Source organism: Thamnophis elegans, chromosome 5 (genome assembly GCF_009769535.1).
Source record: "Thamnophis elegans isolate rThaEle1 chromosome 5, rThaEle1.pri, whole genome shotgun sequence".
NCBI classification, from domain to species: Eukaryota; Metazoa; Chordata; class Lepidosauria; order Squamata; family Colubridae; genus Thamnophis; species Thamnophis elegans.
The window spans coordinates 58,650,919-58,663,060 of NC_045545.1; the positions used below are offsets into that span (position 1 = coordinate 58,650,919).

The following is a 12,142-nucleotide window of genomic DNA, read 5'->3' on the forward strand; positions in this document are numbered from 1 at the left end:
CCAATAATGAATTCTATTCTATTCTATTCTACGTATTTCATTCTATTCTATTCCATTCCATCCCCACTAGCTTGGATAAATATAAATGTTGGATGTTAGGCAAAAGCTGTTGATTTTATAAGCAAATGATCACCGATAGACTAGAGTCTTTTGAAATCCTTATAGCTCTTCAATTGTTTAATGGTGTTAAGATAATTTTTTTATTATTAACATTGTTTGTCACCCATTGTGCAGAAAGATTTCGGTGGGTTTGGAATATTATGTGATCTTCAACTTATTGGGTGGCTCTTTAAAGAGACTAAGAAAAGTGCTTCGAAGTCTGTGGGGAAAAAAAGAAAACGTGTACTTGTTTCTATGCCCACCAAATATCTTTCAGCATCTTTTGATTCCTTCTAAGGACAAAAGTAGTGCTTGTGTTATGCCTATGTTTAATTCATTCGCAGGGGTAAAAGAAAACACACTCAAGCGTCTTCAAATCTCCTAATGGTCTTTAAAACTTGGCTGTTTGCTTTCAGTAGCTGAAACAGAAACACATTTTGTGTAATTAGACAGCACTGGCACTTATGGTTTTTTTCTTCTCATTCTATAAAAATTATACAGTGCCTTCATTGACATGCCCTAAATTATTAAGTAAACATTTAAGAAAAATCTGAGGGTGTATAAATTAAACTGAACTCTATTACAACTTGGGGGGAGGAGGGGGTTAGATTATTATATATACAGATTTCCATATTAAGGATGGGGAAGGATCACAAACCTACTTTTCTTTAATCAAACTGTTGAGTATGCGCCCCATTAGCAAAAGATTACATTAATTCCCAAATAATTAAAGACTGAGTATTAATCACTTTGATAGTACAGAATGGTTCTATCATTTGAAATAAACAGGGGGTCCATGGACACAGATTCACATGCCTGGAGAAAGCTTATCCACACAGATAGACTGATCCCATCAATCGCTTGCATTTATATCTCATCCTTCCTTTCAAAGGGTTGAGTGGTATAAATGGAAGGAAAATATACCTTCACTTTATTCCACAAGAGAAACCTGCAGTGGTGTAGCTTAAAATACAGTAACTGGAACAAAGTCACCACTAAATTCCACGATCAAACAGGACTCAAATCTGGAATTAAAGGCTAGTTGTGGTTATGCAGCATAGTTCTTATTGTGTATTCCCCCCACCCCCCAAAAAAGGATTCTGATTTGTCTTTAGTATCTACAAGATTTTAACTATCTCCTAGAAATTTACAATAAATACAAATGCTTCCTGGTGTGTATTGTAACTTTGGACAAAATACTAATGAAAGAAAGTTTCACTAAATAACTGACAACATGACTGGTTTTTCCATTTTCCTATGTAGACAATATAACAGTTTGCTAAAGAACGTATGAATGTACAAGCAGTCTCATTTGGAGACAGTTTGGAGAGGAATGTCACTTTTATTAATAAACTCTTGGGGAGATGATCCCTGGAGAAAACTACATTTTTGCAACTATGTTCACACACAGTAAGAAATGCAAAAAGAAAATACAAAATCAGGAAAAGGTCTGTTAGAGCTTGGGGTTTCAGTGAGGCATTCAGAGTTTAAGGCTTTGAAGGCAAAAAAAAAATCAAATATGAATAATTCTTGCTCGTTGAGATATTGGGGTATGGGAACGCGACTAGTAACATAGTACTCCTTGGACATAATTCTAGTACAGGATGGATTGTGGTGGGTGAGACAGAAATAACTATTTTTTTAAAAAAAAGAACAGTTAAAACCAGAGGGATAAACTGGTTGTACCAACTCCATCAGTCTACATTCAAGTCCCACAGTCTGTCTCTTCTTACAAACTTACACCTCATTTATAACTTCATTGTCAAGTGCTTATTCATTTGCCTGGTGCATAATCCAGGAATTAGTGCTCGCAAAAAAAGCAGAGTTTAAAAAAATAAATCCAATCACACAGACATACATGTAACACACTCTTACACTTGTGACCTAATGTTCTGTTGCTACCTGACCTGGAGACAAAGTGAATATATTTGGCAAACTTGAAGCTTATCCAAACGATCGACATTGGCAAGCACTACCTTAGGAAACTTAAGTTCCATTTATGAAATACATTTTGTCAGACAAGTTGTGCTTGGGGTAGTAATGTCTATCTACTTATATATGTTAACTTGTTCTATAGAAACCATCTTCTTCATTGTTTCCCCATCCTGGTCTGAGGTCTGAAAAAATATTTCTTTCCTTGTTCTTACTTCTCTCTAGTTCTGGACAGAACAGTTTTAGCAATTGAAATGATGAGTCTTGGAATTCAGACCCAGACTGCTGTGTTAAAATCAAACCCTGATTGAGTATGTTCTATTGTGGTGTGGACCTTCTTGGCATGGGGTTTGGGCTTGGCTTTCCTTCCTTCCTTCTTTTCACACCTGTTGACTTTGTCTTGAGAATTTGCTGTGCTCCCACGTACTGGGAAGTAAAACAGCCCCTTCTGTTTGTTGCCTGTTTGTGGCCTCTTTAAGATCTCTGTCTCTTTGCTCTTTGTGGGCAGCCAGCAGGGCTTCTCTCTTAGTAATCTGTCTCTATCTGGCCGGACACTCCTTAAAATTTCTTGAAGAGATTGGCTGTGAGGGAAAATTTCTTGTAGAATTCTTGGGACTTGCTACTTGGCAGAGATGCCTCATTCTTTTCTCCTTTTCTGTCTATCTCTGGTAAATCCAGCCAATTACCAACTAGATCAGCAAAGATGTTATCACCCAGGATCAAAGGTTGTCTGTTCCTACTCTGAGACATTAATGAGCAAGTCCAGTCTTTGTTCTCATCAGAAAACCAACAATCCTTACAAACTGACTTAGTCTCAGACAAGCAGCTGGTGTCTTGATTAAGCCAACTGCTTGTTGTGTTGTCACTAGATGACTCCAACATTCTTGGTGAATGATACTCTGTTGTGCTCGCAGTTGATGAAGGTCCACTGTCATCCTCACTACCTATGCTGCTAAGGGATGAAGCTATGTGCCCATGGTTAGTGTCTGGCAAAGATATACGGCAGCACAAGCTGGTAGAGCGTGACACAGGACTTGAGCATAAAAAGGCTGAAGATCTGCAGTTGTCCAAATAACGTTTTCCCAGCAGGGTCTCATTCTCTTGGCTGGCATCAAGCCTTGCCCTTGGCATCTCCTTATTGTTTTGATAGTAGTTATGCTGGCCAATTCCTGAAACCTGGTTTGGGTTACTTGAAATCTCCAGCTGTTCCAAAGCTGTCTGGACCTGGAGCAGTTTCAGTTCTTGCAGAGCACCCATCATGCAGTTCATCTGTTCATGCAGCCCGTCTCCAACCTCCTTCATGGATATCTGTTGTAAAAGAAAAAGACAGAGGATAAAGGCAGTATTCACTAACATTTATAATGAAATATGCGAATATGCGAATCAACTGTAATCTACTTCTGCATTTTATATTTATCATAATATTTTCCATTACATCCAACTTTTATCCTGATTTTTAAATGTACGGTTATATAATTTTCACATTACATGCTTTGGCTTATTAATATTTTTAATTGCTTATAAAATATAAGTCATATATTCTGAGACAATTTGATTTGATTGCATTAATGGGTTGCATCAATTTTAGTCTTCTTTGTTTTTTACCATGATTTTTATTATAGAAAGGATGATTTTAATTAATCAGCACATACCACATTCTATTCCTTTATTTTCTCAGAACACTTTATATTTTTAATCAAGCATTAAGAAACATTTGAAGAAATTATCATGTGACATTTTATTGTTACCAACAAGATTGTTAAACTTAAAACCATAATTACATATCTATGACTTTCCAATAAAAAATTTCAAGAATCATCTCCACAATCCTTCACAAAAAACTGTGTGTGTGTGTATGTGTGTGTGTAGGGACTATACACAACAGACACACCTACATTTTATCTGCTGTTCAGGAAAAGTAATGTTCCATCAATTCAGAACAAGAAATGTATAATCAAATTGAAAATCAGAACAGTGATTGAATGAAAAAATGCATACAAATTCATTAATTAAAACATAACAAAGCTGTTTTTATTTTCAGGTTGCAGTATTATTGGCAAATTGTCTTCTTGTAACCCAAATAGTATGTTAAACATGCCAGCTCTTCCCAACTTCTACTGTAACTGTTCTACTTTGTTCGTTTTTTTCTGAAGGTTTTCTTCCCAAGGCAGCTTCACAAAACTAACTCCGCATACTTCCTAGCAGCTGCCGCTACTTACTCCTTATTCTCTAGAACGGAAGGGAAAGGTGGAATTATTTGATGTTCTGGTTTTTCAGAAGACAATGAAAAAAAACCACCACTGACTATTTTAACCTGTATTTTGGTCAAACTGACTACAATCACTTTCTGTACAATGCTGTTGTAATGTAGTTATACAATTACCATACATGGCTTACAATTACGCCTCCAAGATTATCTGCCTTCATGTTACTAAGCATGCTCTACTATCTGCAATTTCCATGTCCTTGGGAGCTGAATGTCACTGACATTGTTCTTCAGAAGCCAGTGACCATGCAACCACGTCTTCTGTAGTAAGTTTCAAAATTGGATTCAGGAACAGCTGAAATAGAAGCAAGAATCCAGTCTGCCTGCCAGAATGCATACAATATATAGTTGCTGCACACTCCCTAAATTGAGGTTCCATTTCAAATTCTCTCTTTCTGGCAAGTTTACAGTTAAATCTTAAGTTCAAATCAATCAAGCTTCTGCACAGTGCACAAGCCACAGCCATCTTCTTTTTATAGACCAGCTATTATGTTACTCATATGCAGAACCTCCGGAGTGGGGGTGGGAGAGAAGAGGGCATCTGTTCTGTAAGCCTCAGAGAAAACTATCACCTTACCTCTTCTCCAGGTTTGCCTCTCTCTGTCTCTCTCTTCCTTTCTGCCTTGTAAGTGGAACACCCTGACTTTCTTTTTCTGAAGCATTGCAAAAGTGACCTGGGAAACAGCTTGGATGCTCTCATTGGACACTTCCCACCAAATTTCCTTGCAGGCCAAGTGGTGTAATCAGGCAATGATGAGTGACAATGGGTCCTGCAGTAATGACTGTGGCTGATAGGAAAGTCAGCATATGTTGTAGAGCTGGGCTGTGCAGTTCATTGATTCAATTAACTCCCCCTTTTGGGGAAAAGGAGGGGGCATCCTCCTAAACTAGGTCTCATGTGACACAAGGAACCATTAGGAAATATGAATATTTCAGAAGCTCTTGTTCTCTGCTTCTACTGAGAGAGGGAACTGGAAGAAACACAAGATTAAAGGTCTTCCCTAGAGAATCAGATTCATCACTCATAGCATTATGGCCTGAACAAAGATAAAAATTGTCCAGATTTTAAGGCTGTAATACCCACATCTTATTTATAATCACAACTATAAATTAGATTTCTCCTTTTTTAAATATCCACACAACAATCATGTGAAGTATGTTGGGTGGGTTCCAGCTGCTGCTACTGCCGGTTTGCTCAGGGACGCGCTGCGTGCACGCGCTTCATGCGCGCATGCGCAGTATTGTAAAAAAACACTTCTGCGTATGTGCAGAAGCTAAAAATAAGATGGGGGGCATGGCAGGCTGAGTTACTACCTACTCGGCTGAAGCAGGCTGAACCGATAGGAACCCACCTCTGGTTGGGTTAAGAGAGAATAATTAGCCTACAGGAATCTAGTAAACTCAGCATAAGATTGTGGATTTGGGCCTCCTGAGCCCTACACCCGCACTCTAATTAATACTTCTTTTCAATCTGTTTATCACTGACATGGCAGCAGTGGTGTTTTCAATGGTGGAACTTGTCTTTCAGCTACAGAGAGTCAAGTGCATCCTATGATCCAACAGAACTCACCGAGGGACAAAAGACTATGCCAAAAGTGTTATGTGAACACTTGCTTATTCTTACATATTTTAGGTGCCAGCAACTGCACATACTGTAAATTAAATGTAAGGCAGTAAATTCAACTATTCTTGCAAGAAGGCTTTAAAATATAATAGAAGTCAGAGGAGACTATAATTTAGCAAAGGATGTAATAGCATGAGGAGAAAATGTCAGTAATAAAATTAAAGATTCAATCTACTTGGCAAAATACACTGCTGTATCACAAATCTTGGGCATAGCTACCTAGTCCAAGCCACAATAATGTCATTGGCATCATGATACTTATAAAAATGACAGAAATCGTGACTCTCTGTAGAAATCCAAGCTAAGTACTTATCTGGTACCTAACTAAATCTATCCTATGTGCATTTTCTTAGAAGTAAATTAATTTAATACTATGTACCCTCAACATAGAGCATGAAATATTAACTATACTTTCTTGAAAGCAGGTCCCCTTAATGGATCCTACTTTTTAAAGTAGACTTCTCAGTCTATACTGTTGTTGACATAAGCTCTTAATTAACAAGACGATGAATATTTTAAGCAAAAGCATTCAGAAAGCACAAGATTGTTCTAGGATAAGTATGTTTAGTGTTGAACTTAATCTAGGATTATTATATTGTATATAAAAGCAATTTCTTTTATTACCATCTAGCAGTTACTTTGCAACTTTGATTTTTTTATTAGTGAAGTTTAACACGGATAAAAATGAAACAGATGAACACACGCATATTTTGAAATAAATTTTTTTATCCTATTTAATCAACAGTTCATATAGTTTATCTTGTATCAGAGATGGGTTCCTACCAGTTTGGCCGAACCGGTAGTGGTATGGCGGCATGGGTCGCTGGAACTGGCAGTGATCCAGGCCTGCCACGCCCCCAAACTGGTTCTTCGGTCGGCGGCCTTGGCACCACCATCTTTTATGTTCTGCGCATGCACAGAACAAGTTTAATTGAGTTGTGCATGCACACACAGTGTGTATCCAGCGTGCGTGGATGAATGAACCGGCAGTAAAGCCGGCAGGAACCCACCCCTGTCTTGTATATTTAATTTATTACGTATATAATCTCAAATTTACATCATATTAAATAACACAATGCACATGATACTGTTAACCAAAGTTATATAAAGACTGTTATATAAGCCACACTTCAGCTGGATGTCTAATGTAACCAGATTTTGGTGTTCCACTTATAGGAGAATTTGCTGTGAAGTCAGTTAAAACAACACAGTAAGTTGCAAGCAACCTAAAAATAACAACCAATTAAATATGTTTGCTCCTGTTCCTTAAAAACAGTTAACTTATGGTTTATATAAACTGAAGAGAAATCAGAATGTAATGTTTCTTAATGTGAGACTTCCATAGGGAGTCCATGAAATCACAGAGGGAATTAAATTTAATTTTGGCCATAAATTAATGAGATAGTACCAGGCTCTGAAACCAACCTAACCATAGAAACCCAAATCTGTAAGGCAGATATTTTGATGAGTCTTGCAAGTGCACCTGTTTTAAACATGGACTGAAAAGCTTCTAGGGTTGAAAGTGCAACTCTGGACACCATGAAGATGAGAAACAACCCTTAGCAAGACATTTTCAAGTTGCAGGAATAAAAAATGACCCCCTTGAATGGAAGAACTCAAGACATCTGAGGAGCAATGTTGCATAAACTTGGCCCAATATATAAGGAAATGTGAAACTGCATCTCAAGATATGAATAGGTTCTCATCTGCTATATTGGAGTCATGTTAATTTGCCATTTATGCATCCTATAGTTGAGTCAAGCAAAACTAAATTTAGGAGTTTTAAATAATATGTTATCAAACAGTAGTCTATTACAAACTTTTCTTTCAGGCTAAAGGAAGTCAAGGCCCTCAAAAAGTTCACTCCAAATCCTGCTAATGCTTTTTTGGTCTATACTACATCTGAAGAAATTATGCAATGTGAAATCATAAATTACATTTTTTTGTTTTAAACACAGCAATTCATTGCGTATTCCAAACAATTAAGGTATGGAAATACAGTGGATGCAAGGAAATAGAAGGAGGAATAGTTTAAAAATAAGAATCTCTAGAACAGTGATTCTCAACCTTCCTAATGCTGCAACCCTTTAATAAAGTTCCTCATGTTGTGGTGACCCCCAACCATAAAATTATTTTCGTTGCTACTCTATAACTGTACTTTTCCTACTGTTATGAATCGTAATGTAAATATCTGATATGCAGGATGTATTTATATTGTTATAAATTGAACATAATTAAAGCATAGTGATTAATCACAAAAACAATATGTAATTATATATTGTGAAATATTTATTTCTAATTACAATAAATGAAATTTTGTCTTGAAGCATGGTGTAGCTTTAGTTTTTCTTGCCTAAGTGTTAAGAGTTTATTTACTTCTACTCCCTTCCCCTCTTCTTTGGGGCACCCCTCAGATATTGGAAGGACTGCTATCATATCACCCTTTAAGTCCTTCTTTTCATTCAACAGACATACCCAGTCCCTGCAACTGTTCTTCATATGTTTGAGCTTCAGTCCCTAATCCTCTTGGTTGCTCTTCTTTGCACTTTTTCTAGACTAGAGTCTCCATATCTTTTTTATAGAGGCAGCCAACATCTTGTCTGCCTCCTAAATTTTGGGTCTGAAAAGAACCACATCCTGGAGGTTGGACAACCTTGGCTGCTATACAATCATAAACACACATACACAGAGACACACAGTGGCTTTATTCCCACAGCCTCCTTAACTAAGTTGCCTGCAGCTGCATTCACAACTTGCTTACCCTGCCGGATGGATCTTCAACTGGTTTGGGGTTGTTTGCAGGAGTGCTCTAACCTTGGTGGTGGTGGTAATCTTAACCTTAATTTATTGGGCAAACGTCGTGCATTGTTTATTTTTTAACTTTTATTTTTTTTAAAAAAAATTCTCTCTTCAAGTTCATTCGCAAATATACACTCTTATAATTACCATTAATTATATCATTATCATAATCATTTATTTTCTTACAATATATAGAATTACAATTTGGGTCACTTTCTTGCCACTGCATTTTATTTTGCAACAACCTTGCTCCTTCTATCTTCTCTTCCTCCCTTCTTTGCCTTTGCCTGGCGCAGTGGGTAGAGTGCAGTACTGCAGGCCACTTCAGCTGACTGCCTATCTGCATCTCAGCGGTTCAAATCTCACCGGCTCAGGGTTGACTCAGCCTTCCATCCTTCCGAGGTGGGTAAAACGAGGACCCAGATTGTTGGGGGCAATATGCTGACTCTCTGTAAACCGCTTAGAGAGGCCTGAAAGGCCTATGAAGCGGTATATAAGTCTACTGCTATTGCTATTGTTGAGGGCAATATGCTGACTCTGTAAACCGCTTAGAGAGGGCTGAAGCCCTATGAAGCGGTATATAAGTCTAACTGCTATTGCTATTCTTTCTTCCTCTCCTTTCCCTACTTCTTCCCCTCTCTTTCCTCCCCTCCCCCTCTCTTCTCCTCTCCTACTCTTAATTCCTCTCTTACTTCTTCAGCTTTTACCCTTCCTTTCCCTCCTCCTTCTTCTTCCCCTCTTTCCGCCGCTCTTTCTCTCTTCTCATTCCTCTTACCCTCTCTCCTACTCTTAATTCCCCTCCTTTACTTCCTCTGCTTTACCCTTTCTTCCTTTCCTCCTCATCTTTCCTCATTTCCATTGTTGCCCTTGCTTATTTACTTTCTCTGATGGGTTCTCTGGGTGGCATTTCAGGAAACCCAACTTTATATTTTCATACATATCATTTTCTGTGTTACATTTTATTTCTAATAATAATTCCACTTGTATCATTTTTTAAATTTTTTACTTGCATTTTTTTTGCTCTTTTCCTTTGTGCATGGTTTATAGTACTTTTAGCAAGCAGGTTTTCATTGTGTGAATGGGGCCAATTCGGGCTTCTGAGTTTGGCTCTTGATGACAGGTCTGGTTGTGGATTTAGATATAGTTAAAAGTACTTGGCAGCAGCGTGGAAAACATAACCGCGTGCACGCCTCGCATAATTACAGCCTGGAGCAGGACCCCTCCTCCTTCGCAGGAACACTTTCCTGCCATTACAAAGTCTCCAAGGCTAATTGTATGGGGTGTGCGCGCACACATATGTTTTTTATGGTGGAGCTGCAGTGACACACTGCACGGTCAGTGATGACTCCGGAGCCCATCAGCGGGGGATTTCAAGGAATGCGAGGTGGAGTTGCGCTGGTCTCAGCAACCCCTGTGAAATGGTGTTCGACCCCAAAAGGGGTCGCGACCTACAGGTTGAGAACCGCTGCTCTAGAAGATGCTTATGGTAGAGAAGGGTCATACACACATAAAAAAATCCTGATTTTTTTTCCTAGCGCTTTCAAAATGTCTTTTAAAGGAAAAGAACATGTCAGTGACATTCACGCATTGGTGTACTAGCTGTGCAAAACAGTGCTTGTATTTAATTGTGCTCGTACAATACTGTCCTGAGTCTTTAGAAGCTGGCAGGACAATATTGCTTCAAAAACACATGTAGAATATTCATATAATTAAGCATGTTAATTTTTATCCAGAGATTATTATTTTTTAAATAATGCCCAATTTTAACCACCAGTATAACAGAACTTAATGGGTGAGAGATAAACTGTCCATTATTTTCCTGTTTTATTAAAATATTTCAGTATATGGAGACTTACTTAGAAGAACTAAAATACTTTATTCCTGATTTCTCCATCTATCTCTCTTGCTCAGAGTCTGCAGGGCTTCCCTGGAATTCAGTGCCATCCAATTCCCTTGGGCAACACTTGTTTTCATTTCTAATTTGTCATCACATCTGTTGTGCTGGAGGAGTAGGTTCATATTTTGGTACAGAGCAGGGTAAGAGTGTGATAACAGAGCCCAGCTGAATGTGCGGCCAGAAAAGAATCTTCTCATAATTGGAAGGAAGACAGATGTCCTTCCCCTGAATGAAAGAGGTGTGAGAGGAAATTGTTGTTCAGAGAAACCCTGAGAACAGGAAAGGATTGCCACAGCAGCTTTTAACAACGAGGGGGAGGAAACAGAGCCTCCAGTGAACAATATTTGGGTTATTGGAAGAGGATGTTATAATTAGCACAAAAGGAATGTATAGAAATTACATCAATACCATTGGGGTTTATTCTTTGACACGCGGGAGAGGGTTGGATGTTAAAGCAATGGATTCAGGTGTTTGTATTCAAGCAATTTTTTTCCAACATAGGTATGCAAATAATGCAGAGTTTAAAAAGATGCCTGACACTAAAGCCAAATCTTTTCATATAAGATAAATTCAAAAGACCGATCATATTAGAAACTATCGATGTGGCAAGTATATAGGAATAGGAAAAGTGCTTACCATTTCATAGTGCTTTCAGTATTCTGAGCAGTTTACCAATGTCAGCATTATTGGCCCAACAATCAGGGTCCTCATTTTACTGACCTTGGAAGTATGAAAGGCTGAGTCAACCGTGAGCTGGTCAGGATCGAACTCCTGGCAGTCTGCAGTTAGCCTGCAATAAAGCATTCTAACCACTGCGCCACAAAGGAACCTTCTGTCACAAAGAAGTTCATTTCAAAATCACCTATGATTTAGTATGTCCCTAATGCAAGGTGGCTTTACTCTTCTAGAGGAAGCTTTTATATTAAACAGGGAAAAAAACCCAAAATCATCCTATTAGGGATAATACATACATACATACTTTTAAGATGGAACCTATATTTTCAAGTACTTAGTATTACTTTTAGTCAACTATTTGACTTGTTAAAATCTGAGCAAATGTGTTAATTAACAAAATATTTCAACTTGACAGTAACAGTGATGGGTAGTGCTAATGCTTGGCGTGGAATAAGCCACAATCTTAAAATTCCCCTTCATGAATATTCTAAGATGTACTGTAACTAAAATGTTTTCTGGGGCAATTGAGTTACTTCACAGTTCTACAGTCCCCCACATCTAAACTGGTTAGGGAATCATGTTGCATGATTTACAGAGGTTTTTTTTTAAGTCCAAGGAAGCTCTCTTGCATGCCTTGCTTTTGGGTAAATTAAAAAAAAACTAGTTTCAAATGGTTTTCAACTTAAATATATTTTGGATAATTCTCAGTTGGTTTGTATAGACCAAAGGAATTTACCCAAATCTGATTTCCCTACAGATTAATCTACCAAAACATTTACCTTTTAGTCATGTGTAAAAGGTATTCTAAAGTTGGCGCCACATGAATAAACTATAAGCCACATTTTCATGT

At 37.9% G+C, this 12,142-nt stretch overlaps 1 protein-coding gene across 1 annotated transcript in view; it reads right to left on the reverse strand.

Moving 5' to 3' along the window:
- Window positions 1-406: 406 nt before the first annotated feature.
- Window positions 407-12,142, reverse strand: part of INKA2 (inka box actin regulator 2) — a 33,420-nt gene continuing 21,684 nt past the window's right edge. The window contains 2 exon segments of the mRNA XM_032218413.1: window positions 407-2,592; window positions 2,595-3,339. Of these exon segments, the coding sequence (XP_032074304.1) occupies window positions 2,303-2,592; window positions 2,595-3,339 (1,035 nt within the window). The 3' untranslated portion in view covers window positions 407-2,302.